Source organism: Crotalus tigris, unplaced genomic scaffold (assembly GCF_016545835.1).
Source record: "Crotalus tigris isolate CLP2741 ecotype Arizona unplaced genomic scaffold, ASM1654583v1 scf7180000017789.496130, whole genome shotgun sequence".
NCBI lineage: Eukaryota > Metazoa > Chordata > Lepidosauria > Squamata > Viperidae > Crotalus > Crotalus tigris.
This window is the reverse complement of record NW_024096636.1, coordinates 381,799-403,876: the sequence shown is the minus strand read 5'-3', so window position 1 is coordinate 403,876 and position 22,078 is coordinate 381,799. Positions and strand designations below refer to the sequence as shown.

Below are 22,078 nucleotides of genomic sequence, written 5' to 3'. Positions count from 1 at the left end.
AACGTCTGCAAGAAAGAAACCAAGCTGAGAGAGCACCAAGGACTTTACCATTCAACTCTTAGCTACCGTTTTGGTCAGCTGCAGACCACTTTATCAGATATACAATAGACTCGACTAGCAGCAAATCTTCTTCCCATCCCTTCCCTCGACTCCAAATTTAAAATGGGGGGGGGGAGAGACGAGATAAAATCAACCCTATGAAGAAACCAAAGCGCTCCTGAGGAAGTGCAAAGTGTATTTACACGATCGTAAAATGCCTGCTGGGCTTAGCATGGATTCTCAGGTCATCCCGTTTCAAGGACGAGTTTTTATTCACCCTGAAGGGTTAATCGCCATCCGGCCCCACCCCAGACGGGCGCTTCAGACGATCAGAGACGGACGCGCTGGGCCCACGCACTTACTCCGGGACTTACTCCCGAGTAACTAATCCAACTATCCACAGTATCCATTTTATTTATTTATTTATGAGACTTATATACCGCTTTAAGTGCAAGCATTCTCTAAGCGGTGTACACCAGTAAGCAATGTATATATATATTTACATTGCCCCCAACAATCTGGGTCCTCATTTACTCCCGAATAAGGGGACAGACTCCCGATCCGGCTCGAAGGCAGGCCTTGATCTCTGGCTGGCTGCACTTTCCTTCCCACCTGCCCGCCACTGAATTGCATGAGAATTAAAAGCAGTTCCCGGAGCACCAGAAGCAACTCGGGTGGATGAAAGGTGACGCGCGCCCAACAGGAGGCGCGGGAGGCGGAGCTGCCCCGCGGGTGCGGCCGGCAGATTCCCGCGGGGTGGTGGTGGGTGGAAGGGAGGGGCCGGCTGCTGCCGCCCCGCTCCTCCGCCAGAAGGTGGAGACTCGCTCAGCCCCCTCGGCAGGTCCCCAGCCTTGCCCAGCCCAATACGACCCGGCTGAGCGCGGCCCACAACTGCCCGCCAGTCGCCGAGGTCCGCTCTCTCTCTCTCTCGCCCAGCCACCATGGCAGTTCCCGTCTCCAGTTCCGACCCCGGCTATATCCGCACCGTCTTGGGCCAGCAGGTCCTGGACGAGCTGGACAGTTCCACACTCGCCTTGCCGTCGAAGCTGTCGGGCGGGCGACAGAAGTCGGAAAAGTCGCTCCGCATCCAGCGGCAAGTCCAGCAGACTTTGGCCCGGAAGAGCAAGAGCTCCCTATCCAACGGTGAGTGCCTCCGGTCGGCGGGGAAGCGGCTTCCCTGGGCCGTTTCCCGCCGCCCTCCAGCTTTTCAGCGGAGTGAATGGTTTTCTTGAAAGTTTCCTTCTCCTTCGCCCTTAAGGTGCGAGAAACATATTTTCATAACGATTCCGCTTCCTCATTTCACGCGCAGTGTGAGAAACTTTTAAAAAAAAAAATCCCCTCCTTGCGCAGGCCGTTTTGAGTTGCGCCGTTGTAAAACTCTCCACAAAGGGCCAGGGAAGAACCTGATCAAACTTCAGGAAAACTTTGGTTGGAACAAAAAGTGTTGGCTGAGTTTTCTTGGTGTGCTGTATCTAGAGGAGTGCCTATGCTAACCTCTTGCAGCAAATAAACTAACTTTCTGAAACTTTTAAAGTTTGGGCTGGACTGGAGGTGTGTGTGTTTAAAACTAGCAAAGGCACCTGTAATGCCATCTCTTGTTAAAGGGAACTTATAATGTTGTAGAATGTGCAATTTAACAGGTAAATTTTACAGCTCGTTAGCAATTTTGCAATTGCTTTAAAATAGGATTAGGTGTGTGAGAACCAGCTTGGTGTAGTTGTTAAGGCACCAGGCACTAGGAGACTGTGAGTTCTAGTCCTATTTTAAGCACAAAGCTGGCTGGGTGACCCCTCTCTCTCAGTCCTAGGAAGGAGGCAGTGGCAAATCACTTCTAAAAAAAAAACTCCTTGTCAAGAAATCAGCAAGGAAAATGACAGAGAGAGTGAAGTGTATGGATGACAAGGCTATTAATAGTTACTAATTGTTCTGTTAACCCAGTGGTTCTCAACCTTTCTAATGCCGTGACCCCATAATACAGTTCCCCATGTTGTGGTGACCCCCAAGTGGGTGTGGCCACCAATAAGAGGGAGTAGGACAGCTATGGAAAAGGGAACAAAATGGTGGACAGCATGGTTTGGCAACCCCCATGAAATGGTCATTCGACCCCAAATGGGGTCCCGACCCACAGGTTGAGAACCACTGTGTTAACCAAATTATAGGATATAGTGTGTGGACTGTTGGGGAACCCAAGCTGTTTTCTTGAGATATACTGTATGTGTCATAATGTTGTGGGAACATTATGCTGATTTAGGCTGAGGATAAAGCAGCCAATTCTGTAGGTAGATAAATCCATAATTTCTATCCCACGGTATCTTCAGAAGTTTAAAATAGCCCAATTATTATCTTCTTCCCATTGTTCTCTCTTCTCAACAAGCCTGTGAGATGGGTCACGCTGGGAGAGAGCATCTGGTCCAAGTTAACCAATGAGCTTTTTGGCTGAGTGGAGAAATCTGAACCTGGGTCTCACTAGAGTAGGCCAATATTCTTAGTTTGTATCTCTATTATTAGTACAAACTATGAGGATATTATTATCCTCTGTTCCTCCTTCCTTTTTATGTTTTACTGCCTTCTTCTTTCAACTTCATATATATTACTAAGTCACCTTGTCAGAAAATATCCAGAGTCACTGGGATTTGGGAAGCATATAAAGTTAATAAACCATTGTTAACATCGAGGAAGGAACCAGTGTCTATACCAGGGGTATCAAACTCGCAACGTCACGTGACGTGTCGCGATGTATCGTGATTTTTTTTCCCCATTGCCGGCAATGGGGTAGGTGCGGTTTTGGCATGCCTCCTAGTCTATACAAAACCATCCCAGTTTAAGGTGGGTTATTTTAGGTCACTGCAAATCTTTTTAGATATAGTGGGATGGACCATTTTCAAATTTATAATACACCCGAGTTTTATCTTGCATAAGGTCAACTGATAAACATCTGTTATAGAATACAGGCAGCTACACCGCATTGCAAATTTTACTGCTTGCTGTTATATATTTAAAAGAGAAGAGAAAGTTAGAGATACTGAAAAGCTGTGCCCATCTTTATAATACATGAAATAAATAAAACAACTCAATATTAAAAATTGCTTTTAATGTTATTCACTTGTATATCATACATTACATAATGTTATGTGACAAATACAAAGTTAGAAATGAAATACTATTTTATTTCTCTTGGAGTGCAGTTCCCATAGTATCACTTATCTACTGTGATCACTAAGTCAACAAGGACTGCACACAATAAAAGGTTTTCAACCTAAGCTTGTATACATACAATCATTAAAAATAGCCACTTTTCCCCTATCCTAACAGTAATAATTTTAACCTTTAATACAATGATCCATATTTTAGGGTCATGGAGAGTTCTAGTAGTTGTACAGCTAATCCTCGCTTTACCACCACAATTGAGCCCAAAATTTCTGTTGCCAAGTGAGAAATTTGTTAAGTGACTTTTATGATCTTTCTTGCCATAGTTGTTAAGTGAATCACTGCAGTTGTTAAGTTAGTTAAGTGAATCTGGCTTCCCCATTGACTTTGCTTGTCAGAAGGTTTTTATTTAGAAAAATAATTTGCTGCCCACCTCATACCCAATGACTCTGGGCAGCTGACATGACCCCAGACACTATAACCATTATAAATATGAGTCAAGTTGCCAAGAGTCTGAATTTTGATATGTGATTGTGCAGATGCCACAATGGTTGTAAGTGTGAAAAATGGTCTTAAGTCACTTTTTTTCAGTGCTGTTGTTGTAACTTCAAACAGTCACTAAAAGAATGGTTATAAGTTGAGAACTACCTGTATGGTATTAAGTTGGGAAAGGCTGAAGCAGCAGGACCATATTAACATCACTCAATAAAGTGGCTTTTATCACCACCCTAATTTTGGGGGATTGGTATGCTTTCTCCCAGAGGCATCCTCAGGGGAGCCTTCACTTTTGCAGTTGTGAGCACCATCTTGAATTTTTGATGTCCCTTTTTGATCCTTTCCCGCTACTGTTTTCCATGGCCGTGTAAGGAAAATAGCTTCTTTAATTTTCCCCCACATCACCCACCCAAATACTCAAAAAGAGACCACACTAATCAACCAAGTCATCAGATTCTTCCACATTGCCTTGAAGTTTTAGCATTAGGAAGTCAAGTGATATGTGTTTGAAATATATGAATCAGGCCTTTGAGGGTAAGTTCATTTGCAGCTGTTGTTTAAGCCTCCATATTATCCCTTGGCAAATATTATTTTCAGTATGTGGTATGTATTTAGTATGAATGCTTCAGTGAAGAAATCGGAGATAGCTATTTTCATAATCTGCTAAAAACAATGTATAGTATAGAATTGCATGAAGCATGATTGGTGAACAATTGAGTAAGGAATATATTATCACTCCTTCTTACTGAAATGTTTGAGGACTTTTTTTTTTTTCAAAACTCTTTGAAGCTCTGGCTCTTTCATTCAAGAATGGAAGCTTGTCTCTGTTAGCTGTTTCTCTAAACATAGAGACTGAATGTTCCCTCAGGGTAGACAAGCTTATGACTAATGTCTTTCACTAGATAATTCTCAGTCAATCCAAGTATATCTTAGATACACTCCTTGGCCTGAAGGTACCTACCATAAATTAACCTACCTCTCTTTCTCCTCATGTTTTATCTCTTTACAACATAGGTAATTGTAAGGGGTTTGCATAGTATATAGCAGGGATGGGCAATTTTATGATCTGTGGACTTCAGCTCCCAGAATTCCTGGGATGCTGGCTCAGGAATTCTGGGAACTGAAGTCCACAGATCATAACGAAACCATAGTTTCCCTCGCCTGGTATATAGGCTGTTCCCCTGGCTTTATCAGTCTCCCAGGGTTACTATGAAATATTACAATTCATGTTTCCTTCCTTGTTCAGGCCAGAGATGGATAAAAAGATAGCCAAAATATCTGTCGTGGCCTATAGATGTAGATGACAAAACTCTGTCACTACCTCTGACTGGAAAAAGGCAGGTTCCCTAATTCCTTTTAATTGTGAAGTTGAGATAAATTTGTTTTGCGATTCTAGGTTTAGGGTTATTTTATGTGACTGTATGCCATTTGCATGTGTGTTTGATATAGTCACTGGCCAAAATAAAGCAATATTGATTGATTGATATAATCCCAAATTGTAGGAAGAATGCTCTTCTCTTTGCAATATTGCAAAGAAAGTAAATCCCTGCATTTAGTATTTTGCAAACTGGACTTGGATTGTTATGGTTCTTCACTGACGTTTCCTTCTTGGTTCTTATAGTTAGCTTGTATGTAATTTGAATGTCAGATTAGTCTTATCCTAGTTTAAATACCCAATCACGGGGACAATTTTCACTTAGCTTCAGTGTATACTAAATCATAATATTCTTCATTCAGATTCAGGAGCTTGTATGAACACTTCTAATAAGTGGTTTATTTAATAAAGTAGGGTTAAAGACCACATGACCTAGGATAATGTGTGATCCAAATTATCTCTTAAATTAACTTACATTGTAGTGTTTGTTCTAAAGATAGAAAGAACAAAGTGGAAAGGGAAGGACTCATGATTATGATCAGAGAAACATTGAGCTATTAAACATTTTTTTAAAAAAATTAAAAACTGAGATTTCAGTAACTAGTTTTTAGACAGTAATTGACCCCAATATTAGGATTTGAATGATTTGTTATAGTTAATCCAAAGCCATGTATATCACAGTGAATGGATTTAATGTGTGATTCTGAATCCACTGTAAACTTACGTATTATGATTTGTTAGAGGTTCTTCCTTTGTCCTCCTCAGCAATCAGGTACTAAATGGGAAAGTCTTTTTTTACAGTTGCATTAGTAGAAGTCTGTCTTCTTTCTTTGCTGACAGTATTCCACTTCCTCAAAGATTTCAGCCAGCATTTCGTTCGCAAAAGCATTATTTTTAAAAAAGCACGATACTGAGTTTTTATTAACTCTCTCCTGAGCTTTTCAGTACTCTGCCCTTTACTTACCTTTTATTTAATACAATGCTTTTGCATGGTGCATTTCTTAGTGCAACAGTAAGTGGAAGTGCTTTAAGTAAAAGGATTGTCTATTGGCTCATTTAATGATGGATATAAAATTTGAAAGTTACGGAGCACAGGACCTGTCCACCAGTGGATTTCTTAAAGGAACATGTAGCTGTCTGAAAGCAAGAACTATAAATATTATGTCGATAAATCCTGGAAGTAACCTATAAAAGTGGCAGGTTTAATATCACCATTATTATCATTATTATTGTTGTTGTTGTTAATCATGGCACAGTCAGCCAGATGTTCACTGGATTTAGCATTCTTGTCTGCCTGTCGAGCCCTTACCAAGGACCTGGGATAGGCAGATGTGGATGTTTGAATTAATGGTATTACAGATATTGTCGCAGGATGGAAGCTGTTCCTAGTAAGGCTGCCTTTTGCAATTGACTGATGACGAATTTGTCACTGCCAGTGGTGTCCAAGTGATGCTCCAGTGGTTGTGGGATTGCACCCAAGGTGCCTCTTATTATTGGTACTACCCTTGTTTGCCTTTGCCACAGTCGTTTTATTTCTATTTGTAGGTCTTTATTGTTGTTGTTGTTGTTGTTATTTACTGTATTAACGGGTTATGGACATATGATTTCAAGAGTTTTATCTACATCTGCAAAATTTCCACAATAGCAATAGCACTGAGATTTATATATCACTTCATAGTGCTTTAAAGCACTCTAAGCAGTTTACAGAGTGAGCATATTGCCCCCACAATCAAGGTCCTCATTTTACCCAGAAGGATGGAAGCCTGAGTCAACCTTGAGCCAGTCAGGATCGAACTCCTGGCAGTGGGCAGAGTTAGCCTGCGATATTGCATTCTAATCACTGTGTCATCACAGCTAGATAGTATGAAAGGTACTGGGCTTCTATTAAAATGCCATGGGCACATTTTTTTTATTAAATTTATATACTCCCCATCTCACTATTGAAGCAAATCTAAACAGCTTGCAAAATCTTGAAGGTTTTGACACAGAGATAAACAATAATGGTAATTGTGATTAAATGTGCTCCCACCATTGTTTTTATCCTGGCATTATCTAGCTTTGGAATATGATATATGATGCACTACATATTGGTTGCATAGCACTCTGCACTACTCTGATGCCTGCAACACCTAGCTTGTCTTTAAGATTAGTAAAAGAATCTGCTCTTACCATCACAGAATCTTTGTATGAAGTGACCATCAGGATAGGCAGTCTCTGAAAATAGGAGAAAACATTCAAAGGAGACTGGACACAAATTGGTGATTAACTGTTATAAATTATTAAATTATTAAAACAGTTGTCCTTTTGTTCAACTGTTAGGAAGGGATGAATCATATGAGATGTGAGCTGATATAAATATAAGGTGCTGTACTCTCTAGAAAGCACTGAGACTTTTCAATACTGGCATTCTTTGTGATTCTTCTTGACTACAAAACCGGATACAGATAGACAACAATTGGGACCAGAACTGCCATCAGCAGGCAATATGATTGTTAAAATAGTCACACCCGATTTTGCAACTTGTTTTTGCCGTAGTTGTAAATGGCAATCATGTGACTCTTGGGATGCTGCAGTTGTCATAAATACATACCAGTTTCCAAGCACCCAAATTTTAATCACATGACTGGGGGGGATGCTGCAATGGTCATAAATGCCAGTGCAATTGTTATAAGTGCAAGGACTAAGTCAGGGGTCTTCAAATTTGGCCCTTTTAAGACTTGTGGACTTCGACTCCCAGAATTCCTCAGCCAGGCACGCTGGCTGAGGAATTCTGGGAGTCGAAGTCCACAAGTCATTAAAAAAAAGTTCACTTTTTTTTTGAATGGCTAATAAACGAAAACAGTCATAAGCTGAGAACTACCTGTAGTAAAGAAAAATAAGTTGCCTGTTTTGTGGCAATCAGAGGGTATAATTGTCAATTGATTCAGTCTAGGAGAGAGAAGTACATTTCTTTTTTTATTGGACATTGGCGTAACTTTGTGAATAATTCTCCATTGTTTGCAGGCTCCAGAGCAAAGATCATTGAAAAACAGGTCTTTATCTGAGGCTGGCCAATGAGCGTGATTGAACATTGGCATTGGGCCTATAGGAGGAAATAAATCTGACAGAAAGATGTAATATAAATCTCTGTTAGAATATACCTATAATTCAGAAAGTCAAAAAGCAATTTAATTTTCTGTGAAACATTTGCAATTTACTTTTAGTGGCAGAAGCTTTTTGTTTCCTTGTCACTTTTTCTATCTTTTAATTTCGGATCATTTTGCATTGTTGAGAGGCTGCTTTCTGAAGACTGTAACATCCATACAGTAATTTCCTTTAAATGCGAGTAAATGTTTAAAGAACTGTGTAGTGATTGAAGTTCCTTAAGACAGGAACTGCATAATTATACATTAAAGTGTGCTTTATTGCACATGTAGCTGTTTGAAGTTAAAAGAAGTTTGGCCACAACCCAAGACCTGCAATCCTCAAAAGTGATCATCTGTACATGTGAGTCTGTTTCAGGGATTTCTTTATATAGAAATGAATTTTTATACACAGAGATCAGTTCTTTTCCTGCATAATTCTTCAGTTTCTAAAAATGTGACACTGGACTATATATCTGACATTGTTAATTTTCTATACTATGTAAAGAACAAAAGTTTTCTGTTTTATATGAACAATTAATTTCAAATTTACTTGAGCAAATTGTGTATATAATCCCATGAGGACTATACAACTAAGAAATTAATCACATCAATTATTTTTTAGGAAAGTTGCTCTGTTTTCCTTGTTACGGATTTTTTTTGTTCCAATTGTTGAAAATTACATTTTTTTAAATAATTTTTATTCATAATACAATTAAAACAACAGTGGACAAACATGACATTCCAGAATGAAGAAAATTACATTTTTAAAGTAGTATTTTAAATATATTTTCTTTTATTACGTTAAGTAAACTGCAGATTAAATATAAAGTGTTGCTTTATTTTTTTTGGAACATTGGAATGTTTATAGATTAATCAGGCTCCAATTATTACTAAATAATATCTTTTGCCAACAAATCCATCTAACTGAATAAACAAGTGTAGTAAAATAGTTTAAAAATATGTTGTTTTTTTTTGTTTATGAATTATAGTTTAAAAGGGATTTAATTTCTTGATCTCAAATCCATGGTTTAAGAAGGATGAATGAAATGAAAGGAAGGAGAGGATATATTATTGGAGACATTTCTCAGGATTTGCAACAGCTGGATAATAATGATCTGTTTTCTTGTGAGATTAATGAACATAGTTTGAAACATGGAAAAATTTAGACTCCTGAAATTGAAACTTAATGGCAAAATCCCAACATCAAATCCTTTTTAGAGCACTTGTTGTGTCTTGTTGGTGGAATATTATAAGTAACCATTTCGTAGGAACCCTAATGATAGATTTATGGTTTTCTACCTCTGAAGACAAGGCATCCAGCTTTAAACTGATAAGATCCCTTCCTTTTTACTTTGTAATCTAATCTCTCTACTTGCCTTTGTTCTAAATAATTGCTTTTCTCCTGAGTGAGAGGAAAATAAATAAAAGAAGGTTTTCTGGCACCTTAAAAACTAACCGATTTGTGGTGACACAAGCTTTCCCGGAGTGGAAGCTGTTTCATCTGATGAGGCAGATGCTCGTCTTCCCTCCCTCCCCCAAAAAGTTTAATTTCTAAGATGCCATACCAATGCCTGTATGCGTGTGAGAGAGTTTGCTGTAACAGATCAGTCTGCCAAAAGTATTCAGGAGATACTATTGGTATGTAAAGAAAACTATCCAAGTTTTATGCAAAGAAAGTTACCCAAGACCCCACTTACCAGATGCAAAGTGCTATGAACCCAGATGAGTTCGGGATAACCCAATGATTAGATCAGATGCAAGCTCTTGAAAAACTGTCTACTAATTTGTAGATAAATTGCTAAACTAGAGTGGCTAAACCGTATCAAGACAGGAAAAGCCTTGGTATATTTGTAGGCAAACACATCAGCTTATGTTTAAATTAGATCAGGGTAGTTTCATGCAGAGAAGGAAGAATATGAATTGAAGGATAAATGACACCTCTGTGGCAAGAATCTGCTTCTGTTTCCCTTGATTGTTGAACCTTGAAACAATGCAAATAAAGCATCTTGATTGTTTTGTTTTTAGTATTTCCAATAAAGACTTATTTGGGTAATTAATATACAGCTCTCCTTAGCTTTATTTTCATAAGAGAGTTTCATTCTATTGCCTCTCACCCAAATCATATGGTTTGTGCTCTGGCAAAGAGATTGAAATTATTTTAAGAATAATCAATAATTAATCAGTAGTTGCTCCAACAAGAGGGAATACCTTCCTGTTGCTGCAGGTTTATTCAGTCATCACTGACCACCTTTATTAATTAGGGGTAACTGGATCGGAAGTTTGAATAGCACTTGTGGAAAGATATTTGGGCATTTTGCAAATAGTGGACGTGCACTTGCGTATTGTCAGCAACACAATGCTCACTGTATTAGGATGTGTTGCAGGGAAGAGAGCAGTTGTATCTCAGGCGCTCCTCGAAACTTTGAATACCATTTATGTGCAAAAGTTCTTGCACATCCAGCAAACTGGATAGTGTGACATTAAGAGTCAGAAAGAGAAAAAAAGACCATCACTGAAGACTTCCCAGAGGCAAATATGGTTGTGCCTAGAACTAAATGACAAGGCATCATAGACTTACCAGGACACAATGCCAGTGGGCATCGTGCCACTCAAATCAAAACTTTTAAAAACATCAAAGTGAAAATAGAAGAACCCTCATGAGAGAACCAAATCTTAAGCTGTGCTTTGGAACCTACTGGGGTGATTGCAGTAGGTCTGCAAAAATAATTTCTTATTGCCATTTAATGGTCATTTCAGTTGGTGAAGCCAAGGTACAACAATCTAGACTAAAGTCAAATTATGTATGCATATGTATATGTATAATTTAGTTTTGATCTTTATATATTAGCTAATTATAAAGAAGTATTTAGGGACTACTATTGGGGAATTCTGCTTTCTAGGAGACAACCTTCGTCTTCTTTCAGTCAATGATTATACTTATTGCCCGTTACCTTGAATAAGGTAATGAATATTTAAGGTGTAACCTCAAATTTATAATTGCAATGTTGGTTAACCACTATTTATCAATATAAACCTTTCTTAAAAATCTGTACTTTCTAACCTGATGCTAGAAAATCAGAAGCATCATCACAATACCAACATTAATCATTTTGTCAGCCCCTGGCTACAGATAAATAATACGGGCAAACTATACAGCAATTTATTTGCTGTGTGAAATTAGCCACACTATCCTTCATTCAGATCCTGAATATTCCATCTTTTTCCTGTTTTCGAAAATGCAAGATTGAATCTAAGATTTTCCACGTATAAAACATACATACACACACATATATATATACATATACATATATATATTCTTAAGAATGCTAAAAACAAAAAGGTGATTCCTGGGTAGACTCATGTTTAACTAGCAAAAATGCAAGAACACCAGGAAATTATAAAACTATAAAAAGTTTTAATAAGTTAAAATACCAAGCTTTTGCCGGCAACTGCCAGCATCGTCAGGGTAGCTTCCAGTTGATGGGGGAGGCTATTTATGGATATGGCGTTCTTTGTGCCCGGCTCCTGGACCTCGTTGGCTCCCAGCCAATCCACTTGCACTCTGATCGTAGTTTCCGTGTTGCTGATCGTTATTTCCTTGCTTTCCTTGTTTGTATCTATGTCCCCACCCCCCTCCTCATGTGGCCGTGGATTGGGGGAGCCTGTATGTTTTCGCTGTTTGTTTTCCTCATCCTCCTTCCTGATACTCCCCCTCCTCATTCTCCTCCCACCTTCCCTCCTAGATTCCGGCTGAAAGGCAAAAGCAATCATAACAATAGACCAGGTGCTCCATTAGACCGGTTTCACCGGAAAACACTTACTATATATTGTTTAAATTAAAACTAAAACTAATCTAGTTCCATCTTAGGCCCAATACTCTTCAATATCTTCATAAATGATTTAGATGAGGGAATTGAAGGGAAACTCATCAAATTTGCAGATGACACCAAACTTCAGGAGTAGCCAACACCCCAGAAGACAAACTCAGGATCCAAAAAGATCTTGACAAACTTGAACAATGGGCCCTATCCAACAAAATGAGTTTCAGTGTGGAGAAAAGCAAAGTTTTACATTTAGGCAGGAAAAATCAAAGGTACAAGTACAGATTGGGCAGACCTGGCTTAAAAACAGTAACTATGAGAGGGACCTTGGATTCCTAATGGACGATCACTTAACCATGAACCAGCAGTGTGCAACAGCAGCCAAAAAAGCTAATACAATCCTGAGTTGTATAAACAGAGGCATAGAGTCAAGATCACACAAAGTAATTAGTACCGCTTTATAAAACCCTAGTAAGACCACACCTGGAATACTGCAGCCAATTTTGGTCACCATATCACAAAAAAGATGTTGAGAGTTTGGAAAAAATTCAGAGAAGAGCAACTAAGATGATCAAAGGCCTGAAGACTAAAACGTATGAAGAACAGCTGCAGGACTTGGGTTTGGCTAGTCTAAAGAAAAGAAGAAATAGGGGAGACATGAGGTGGCGCAGCAGTTAAGAGTACAGTACTGCAGGCCACTTTAGCTGACCGTGTTCAGCAGGTCAGCGGTTCAAATCTCACCGGCTCAAGGTTGACTCAGCCTTCCATCCTTCCGAGGTAGGTAAAATGAGGACCCAGATTGTTGGGGGCAATGTAAATATATATATGTACATTGCTTACTGGTGTACACCGCTTAGAGAGTGCTTGCACTTAAAGCGGTATATAAGTCTCATAAATAAATAAATAAATAAATAAATAAGTATGACTAAAGAGTTTCATTAATCCACAATTCTGTCCTACAGTTTATCTGCCATGTGTTTCTTCTAGTCTATACAGTTTGCTGGGGTGGAAGATTAAGGAATGCTTGCTCTGTTGGAATTGAAAGATTCCAGAACAGGGAAAGTCATGAAGGATCAATAGCTGGAGTCAATGTAGAATAAGCAACAGTTTAATGATACAAGAGACAGCCAGACTATATCATAATGCAAGAGGGAGCAGACACATTTTTATGGGAACAGGTTTTTTAGTTTAAAGATAGTGATGCATCTTATTTGGGGATGGCTTATGTCCTGCTTTACTACGCTGCAGAACTCTAACTGAAGGCATTGTTTATTTTAGGAGTGAGAAACCAATGAACTTTCTGCTGTCCTGAATCATTGTTTCATCTGCAATATTTCTTGAGCTCAAATATTTAGCAGAAAGGCCACAGAATTTTAAAACCATATTTAATCAAGAAGATCTCAAAGAGTTGGGGTGCCAGAGAACCCTCAAAATAGATGAGCTGATGTCAATATTTTAGAGGCCAAGATATATACAAGCCTCAATAGATATTAGGCTGAATTCTACATTAACAGCTGGATGCACAATGGGGCATACCTAACAGAGCAGACTTCAGCACAATACATATAGACGTAGGCACCATTAATTATTTAATTCAAGACTTTTGCCCTGTAGATCTTAATAACTGTCATGCTTGTTAGCACTGCAAAATGCAAAATATCATTTGCAAAATGATGCTCCCCCCCTCCCAAAACAAACTTTATCCTTCCAGAATGTTAAGGCAAAGAAGAAACTTAATCCATTAAAGTTTTAACCTGAGTAATGCTGATGAAATCAATTTTCCAGGACTGATGATGCATGATAGTGAGAATTAGTTTTTTGTAATTTTGCCATAATAGACAAGAAAATCATTTTCCCTTGTAGAAAGAATCACTGTAACATTTGCATACATAGAATTGAATTAGGTCTATCATCCATCCGTCCGTCCGTCTGTCTGTCTATCTGCCTGTCTATCTATCTAATTTATATGCCACCCATTATGATATCCAAAGCAATTCTTATTGATGAGAAAGGGAGGACCTCTGGTTTTGACAAAGATTTCACAAATGAAATAATTGAAAAGAATACATGCTAGAATATAGCTTTGTTTCAGCTTTTTCTGGATCGGTATATAGCGGGAGTGGTGATCAGCCACGGTTAGCTACTGGCTATTATCCGTAATTTAAAATAAATCAATTAAATCAAATTTAGCTGTTGCCATGTTTGAATTCAAGTTCCCAAAACGCAAATTCAAGAACAAAGGGCAGTTAAAATAAAGAGTCCTAAAAGTCTTAAAATAATTGTACATCTTTCTTTTACTTTGAAGGGCTTTGAGCTCCAAGTCAAACTTTAAAAAAATATAAAAGGAAGAATATGAATCTTAAAGTTGTCCTTGAGTAATTCTTACCTGGACAGCAAGCAAGTTATAGATAAAGTGACTTCCCTATTATAGATAATCAACCGTAGTTTCTACATTTGTATTTTTAGAAATAGGCTGAGATACATTTTACACAAGTTTTTGTTTAGTAATGTAAGGAAAGTATTCCAAGTATGGTTGCTTTGTTATTTCCAATCTCATTAATACAGCATAATCATCATTTCTTGTTCATTGACAAAAACCCACTTGGTGGGGCTTCCAGGTTCTCTGAATGCTATTGTAATATAAAATTTCAAAAGTAGTGCCATAAACTTCTGTGCTTCAGTTTTATTGTGCAGAAATGTTTTGAAAGTGTTACTTGGTGTTTGTTCTTGTATTTTTCCTTGTAACTGTACAGTATTCTTTTGGTACAGTATTCCATTTTGGTTCAGAAAAGATTGTGTGTTCCACTATTGAAGTTTGAAGTTCATATCACTAAAGGGGCTTTAAGCAGCTTTTGAACTTCCGATTGCTTAGATAAAATGAACATAACAACAAACTGTCAAGCAAAGATGCAACGTTACATGAACCTGGAATGCAGTGTAAAAGTTAAGCATGTCAAATGTCTACTGCAATTCAAAGTTATATTGCCTATATCCAACAATCATTGTCGATAAAATGCTGTTTAATATTCTATTCTATTCTATTTGCAAAGGTGGGACTCACACATACCCAACCACAAAGCAAATATTTTGTTTGGCTGATTTCTGCAGCATTTAAAAAAGAAGAAAAGAACTAGATGTAATGTTTTCTAATTCTTTCTTTAAATGTTGAAGTTCTTCTAAGCATGTTAATACAAGTTGTCCTTAGCTTTTGACCACAGTTGGGATGAGAATTTCCATTGCTAAGCAAGGCTTTTGTTAAATGAATCACATCGGTTTTTATGATCTTTCTTGCCATGATGGTTAAACAAATCAGTGTAAATGTTAAGTGAATCAGTTGTAAAGTGAATCTGGCTTTCCCATTGACTTTCCTTGTTGGAAGCTGCCTGGGAAGGTTACTGATAGGAATCACACAATCCTAGGACACTGCAACTGTCACAAATACATGCTGGTTGTCAAGTGCCCAAATTTTGGTCATGTGACTGTGGAGATGCTATGATGGTTTTAAGGATCAGGGCCAGTCATAAGTCACCTTATTCAGTGTCATCATAACTTTGGTCACTAAATGAATGGTGGCAAATTGAGGACTACTTGTATTCTGCTTTTTATTTCTCATTAATCCTTGCTAGGTGATATAATTCAGCAGTTTCAGGTCTACTTTTATTATGTGATTTACTGAAAGTCTATTTTTCCTGCATTTCTACAGGAAATTTGCATCGGGCTAGCAGCGTTCCAGAGTATGTATATAAATTAGATGCATTGGAAACAGACTTTGCTTCAAGACCATATTTTGCAACTTCATATTATCAGTCTCATCAGGTGAGAAAGCTTTAATATATAAAGATTAGGTCTTATCTGTCTGCTTGAATGATAACTTGTTATTAGTGAGAATACCTATTGAGAGTTTTTTCAGGTTTTGCATTTAAAGTGCAAAGATCCTTTACCATTATTATAAATTCAACAGCTAGGCATGTTAGACTTCTATATTAGTGTTTCTCAATTTTAATCTTAGCATCTTTAAAGATGTGTTGACTTCAATTCTCAAAATTCTCCAATCAGTGAACTAAATCTCATCTGGTCTCCTCTCCCTTCTATTCCTTCTCTCCGACCCCCTGTTTCTCCCTCTAGGCTTAGAAACACAAAATGCTCTTCTCTTTGCTCAGGGAATATTAAATTAGCTTACTTTGTTATCAGTGGAAGCTATTTTGAAGCTTCACTGCAGCACAGGAAAGACTCAGGTTTTAAAAGGGGAGGTCACCATGGTTGAGAGAAATATCACTGGTTTGGTGGTTTCCAGTAGCATGTATATTCTAAACCAGGGGTAGGCAACCTTGGCTGTTTTATGACTCGTGAACTTCAACTCCCAGAATTCCTGAACATAACTGGCTCAGGAATTCTGGGAGTTGATGTCCACGAGTCATAAAAGAGCCAAAGTTGCCTACCCCTGGTCTAAACTGTTCACTGATATCATATGTTTGTTTCAAGGCTATGTTTGCTATTGGAGCAGAAAGACATGAATTCAGTAGCTGTGCGCAGATAGTCCTTGACATACAACTGGTTGCTTAGCAACCGTTCAAAATTACAACCAAAGCTACTTTTATGCCCTGGATTTGAAATTCTGATGTCCACCCCTCCCCCATAGTCACATGTCTATATTTTAGTCCATATTTAGAGCCGTGTGTAGCAACCTCACAGTCATATGACCATGATTTATGATGGTTTTTCCGGAAACCAGCGTTTAATTCCAAATTCCTGCAAAAACGCCCCATAGCAGACAACAGAGTTTGTTGAACAACCACTGCAAAAAGATCGTAAAATTGGGACTGGTCAAACAGTGAGCTATTTTATGACCGTCACAATTTCCAATCAAAATTGTGGGCTCAATTACAGCAGTAAGTCCAGGATCTATTTGTACATTGAAGAAATGTGGTTTTCCAAGTTGCAAACGTATACGCCAGGGGTAGTCAACCTTGGCTGTTTTATGACTCGTGGACTTCAACTCCCAGAATTCCTGAGCCAGCTGTGCTAGCTCAGGAATTCTGGGAGTTGAAGTCCACGAGTCATAAAAGAGCCAAGGTTGACTATCCCTGGTATACGCATTTGTTTAGTGTAAAGACATACTTGACTTCTGAATAAACATGTGTAGGACTGCATTGTCAATTGCCCACTTTGCTTGCAAAAGTTGACTCCATCTATTCATTGTTGGCAAATAGTACATGCTGTGATTAAAGGATAGAAAGAAATATTGTTTTATAACAACAATCATTTCAAATTTTACAAATCAATTACTATCTTAGCTATACAGCCAAATCAAGATAGAATCAAAACAGAGCTATTCTAAAAAGGTAATTGCTCTCCCATGCAGTCTCCTTACCAGGAACGAATTTAATCCTCATATCAGACTCTGGGGCTTCTGACTGCACATAAGCCAAAAAGAATTTCATCTTTGTTATTATATTTACCAGGCACAGTGTGGACTCCAACCATCTTGCTTGGATTAAATTGTTTGCCCCAGTTTTAATTATAATGTCTGCATTTAAGTAATTGCTTGCTTTGCCTTGTCATTTTTCCATTATCAGTAATATACTTTGCACCTGCCTAATTCCTCGTGATCTCATAGTATAGAATTAAAAACTATTTCATCTATTTTTCATGTGAGGTTACAACAATTAGGTTACACTGGGAAGGGAAGAATAGGAATGTAATATAAACCTAGGAGGAAGCAGCAAACCGAGTTTTCAGTTTTGTACAAGGTAACTGAAATAACCTCGAAAACTGGATGGCTACTTGTAGAGAATAGTAATTTAATCATGTTAGGCATGATCCTCACATGTAAGCACATTCCAGAAAGCTGAATGCAAGACAAATGGAAATCAAAGATAGGATGGTCAATGAACTTTGCATTCCTACACTTGTATATTCGGAGGAATGCTGGGCTTTGGGTTACCTTTCACCTACTTGATGGAATTCTTTAGGGGTAGCCATTATCTCTCAAATAATCAATTTCAAACAATTTAGGGCTCATAAAAGTGGATTTTGAGTGGATTTCAAGATTGCGGAGGATCTTAAGAGACCAGTAGAATATCAACACTGGTACCCACTAGAATCAAGCTGGAAATATTACAGTCATGTGAATAAAAGGAGCCCCAAGAATTTTCAGCTTTAAGCCTGGATTGTGTATTGCTGTGCCAATATTGGAATCCATTTTTCCATCAAGGGAAAGAGAGAACTGAGGCTACTCATCCTCCTGTTTTGAGTGACTAACATATGGAGATAACAAATTGGAGACTGTATAACTCTCTAAATTCCCAATGGAAAATGAGAGAGATTGCAGTAGATATGTAGATGGTGTCTGGAAGATTTCAGCCTAATTTAATGGGTATAGAAAAAAAAAGTAGACAACTATACACATCAACAGACATTATGAGGATTTGAAATAAGAAGAAATGGAAGAATAAGGGCTAAGAAGAACACAGTCAAACACAAAGAGCTTAAGACTAGACAAGTCTATTGCAATAACAATGCACAAATGTTACTCCCCAAAGAGAAAAAAAATCATTCTCAAACTATTAGAATATTCAAGTCTTTGGGAAGCCAGATACCATGTCTTCTCTTAAACAGAGGGAAAGGTTTGAGAGCTGACTGGGTATAAATTCTTAAACTCTCATTCCCACTCATTAATAAACTTGTCAGCCATCTTATATGGCTACTGTTTCCTGGAACACAGTTAAGTATCCGGGTTTTAGTTATCTTCTCAGTGGGAATCTGTCTGCACCCAAAGACTTCCTTGAGATATGAGTCAATGAATGAACTCAGCTGTGACATGCTCAACACAGTTCCTGATTTAGAAACACATTTCCTATTTCATTTTCACCTTGCCTGTTCCCTATAAGGAGGGGAAAAAATGGATCATGAGCAAAGTGGGCCCCAAACTGTCAGCATTCCTGAAACTGTGATCTCAGCTACATTAGGAGAAATGTTTGATTGCAATATTTTAAGGCAAGGCAATGACTTATACTTTCTATGCATGGGACAGGAAATGAAAACACACGGATATATTATCTTCAGCATGGCTATGCAAATAATATGTGTGGGTGTTTCTTTGGGTTAATTAACAGGAAAATTAATTATAACTTGGAGTGTCATTGCATCCATTCTAGTTGCATAATTTGATTTGAACAGGTAGTCCTCAACTTATAACCATTTGTTTAGTGACTGCTCAAAGTTACAACAGCATTGAAAAAGGTGACTTATGACCATTTTTCACATTTATGACTGTTGCAGCATCCCCAATTCAGATGTTTGGCAACTGGCATGTAATTATGACAATTGCAATGTCCCAAGGTCATGTGATCCCCTTTTGCAACCTTATGACAAGCAAAGTCAATGGGGAAACCAGATTCATTTAACAATTATGTGACTAACTTAACAATTCCAGTAATTCACTTAACAACTGTGGCAAGAAAGGTCATAAAATGGGGAAAAAATCATTAACAAATGTCTCACTTAATAACAGAAATTTTGGGCTCAACTATGGTCATAAATTGAAGACTACCTGTACTGTGCCTATTCGTTATATCGGTAATTCATTCTATACAGCGATGTATTTCTTGAAATGAATATTTTCTACAGATTGAGACACATCCCCCAAAAAAAATTTGCCCCAAAATATTCCTCCTCCAGTTTGTTACTCCTTCATGAGATACATCCTACTGACTGTGCTTTTCCTGGTTTTGTTTAGTTTTACTTTGTTTGCTTTAACAGATAGGCTCCCAAAGTAGCTATGAAAATGGCTGGGGTCCTCGCAGCCTTCCTTACAACTCCTACAGGACCCTGGAAGACAGGTTCCACAGACAACCCTTGAAGAGATTGGAGGTTTCTCCTGAGGGCAGTCCCGACAAGCCGCTGCCCTTCCACACTGACCTGCGCTATAATAGGGCTTTAACAGTTCGACAGAATGAGAGCAAGAGAACCTGCGCCTTGCCACCAAGATATGCTCGTTCTGAAATCCTTGGCTACACAAGCCGCAGTGTTTCAAGCAGAGGACCCAGGCAGTTCTACATTGGGCCAACTAATGAGACGATGGTGGACAGTGTACCAATCAGTCCAGGAGTACCGCTGTATCATCGTGTGGGGAATAGCCGGAGTATGACCAATCTTTTGGAGAAAGAGAATTATCTAAATAATGGGGCTGCAGTGGGGCAAGTCAGAGCTTCTATGTATTCCCAAACTGGAACCCAGCACAGGCATTCGAGCTGGCATCAGAACACCGTCAAATCCCAGAGCACAAGGGAAACCTCCCTGCCAACTTCATTCACTGAGGCAGGTGGGAAGAGGATGACAATGACAGCGGCTATGGCCGCTGCTGGAGCAAATGGCATCGCTGAGCATGAAAGGATATCTGCCAGCAGATCTCAAGTAGGGTATGTCTTTGAAGATACACCACTATTAGCAATGCCCAAGTCTATTCATCTGTTCATAGTGCCGTTTCAGTTCATATTGAGGCAGTATGTAGAACAGGGGTAGTCAACCTTGGCTCTTTTACGACTCGTGGACTTCAACTCCCAGAATTCCTGAGCCAGTTCTGGGAATTGAAGTCCACAAGTCCTAAAAGAGCCAAGGTTGACTACCCCTGATGTAGAACATAAAGATCCTTTAGTCCTCCAAATGTTGAATTATATGTTAGTTAGAATTATGAACTGTAATTCCCAGAAGCTCAATCTCCATGAGCAAAAGTGACAGGTTCTAGGAAATGTAACTCAGGAATATCTGGAGGATCTCAGGTGTTCTCCACCTATCTGGTATATGATATATTTTAGGCAGCCAAATTATGCTCACAAGCCTGGCTTCTGCCTTCATTCATCTTCACTTCTGAAGTGCACAGTACAGTGAGCCTGACTGTAGCTATAGCAATAGCAACAGCACTTAGACTTATATACCGCTCCATAGTGCTTTATAAGCCTTTTCTAAGTGGTTTACAAAGTCAGCATAAAATGGTCCTTATTTTACTGACATGGGAAGGATGGAAGGCTGAGTCAACCTTGAGCCGGTCAGGAGAATTAGCCTTCAATACTGCATTATTCGCCACCACATTCTTTTCTGATTTTTGATAATTCAGAGAGATTGATTTTGGACAATTTTTGATAATGCAGAGAGTTTGTGGCTTATTCAACAAAGCATGACTGGCAGAGATTGTAGTTTAGAATACTATAGGAAGCCAGTTAATATTCTTTGTAATGACTTCCATTAAAGTAAATCAGACAGAATTCTGAATATACACATCTAAGTATGTGTTATTAGGATTGGTTCATTTCCCAAAGGCAGAATGTTAGACTTTATTTTAATTCATGATTAGCCATTGATTCTCATTTCCTAATTCTCATTTCATTTGTTCACTTTTGGAATGCCTGCTGCATTCCACTGGTTCTAAGTGATTGACTTTGTATTTCCTGGAATTAAGTTTGCAGCCGTTAAGGTACACAGTGTCAAGAAGATAGGGGGTTATTCATGTGCTATCAGGTCAGAACAAGTTTGTGGAGTGAGCTAGTTTCAGCTATAGCAACAACTGGATTGAAAGCAACAGCTTACTCTTCCAGGTGATAGCAGTGTTTGCTGACGCAGGATAGAAGCCAGGTATCTCAATCCAAATAGAAACAGCTAATAAATTTCAGACATACGGGAAAAAGATGAGTTCACCTTAAAAAATGTTTCCTGAAATAGAGTTGAAATAGGATTTTTTTTTGCCAATATATTTTGTTAATTTTATTTTTATACAGAAGATGAGTCATTCTCCTTTAAGAAAGAAAAATCCCTCTTCTCACTAAGTTTCTGGTTGTAATCCCTCCATGTTAAATCATTATGTGTTTGGTTTTGTACAGCATGTAACAGCCCAGCAATTGTTAATAAAAAGAATTGTGTTTAACCAAACCTAGGTAAATAATAGGCATGGCTTTAGAACAAATTGCATGAGAAAATTAAGTTTAACAACATCTAGAGAGCTAAGGGTCTTTACGTTTTACGTATATTTGAAACTAAGCAGAAGCCGTGGAATAATTGAAACTGTTCCTCTTTACCAATCT

The 22,078-nt window shown here is 38.4% G+C and overlaps 1 protein-coding gene across 1 annotated transcript in view; it reads left to right on the top strand.

The window, feature by feature from the left end:
- The first annotated feature begins 579 nt into the window (after window positions 1-579).
- The window catches only part of PKP2 (plakophilin 2), a 59,951-nt gene continuing 38,452 nt past the window's right edge, over window positions 580-22,078 (top strand). The window contains exons 1-3 of the mRNA XM_039342339.1: window positions 580-1,182; window positions 15,706-15,818; window positions 19,764-20,422. Of these exons, the coding sequence (XP_039198273.1) occupies window positions 981-1,182; window positions 15,706-15,818; window positions 19,764-20,422 (974 nt within the window). The 5' untranslated portion in view covers window positions 580-980. The remainder of the gene's footprint in view (window positions 1,183-15,705; window positions 15,819-19,763; window positions 20,423-22,078) is intronic.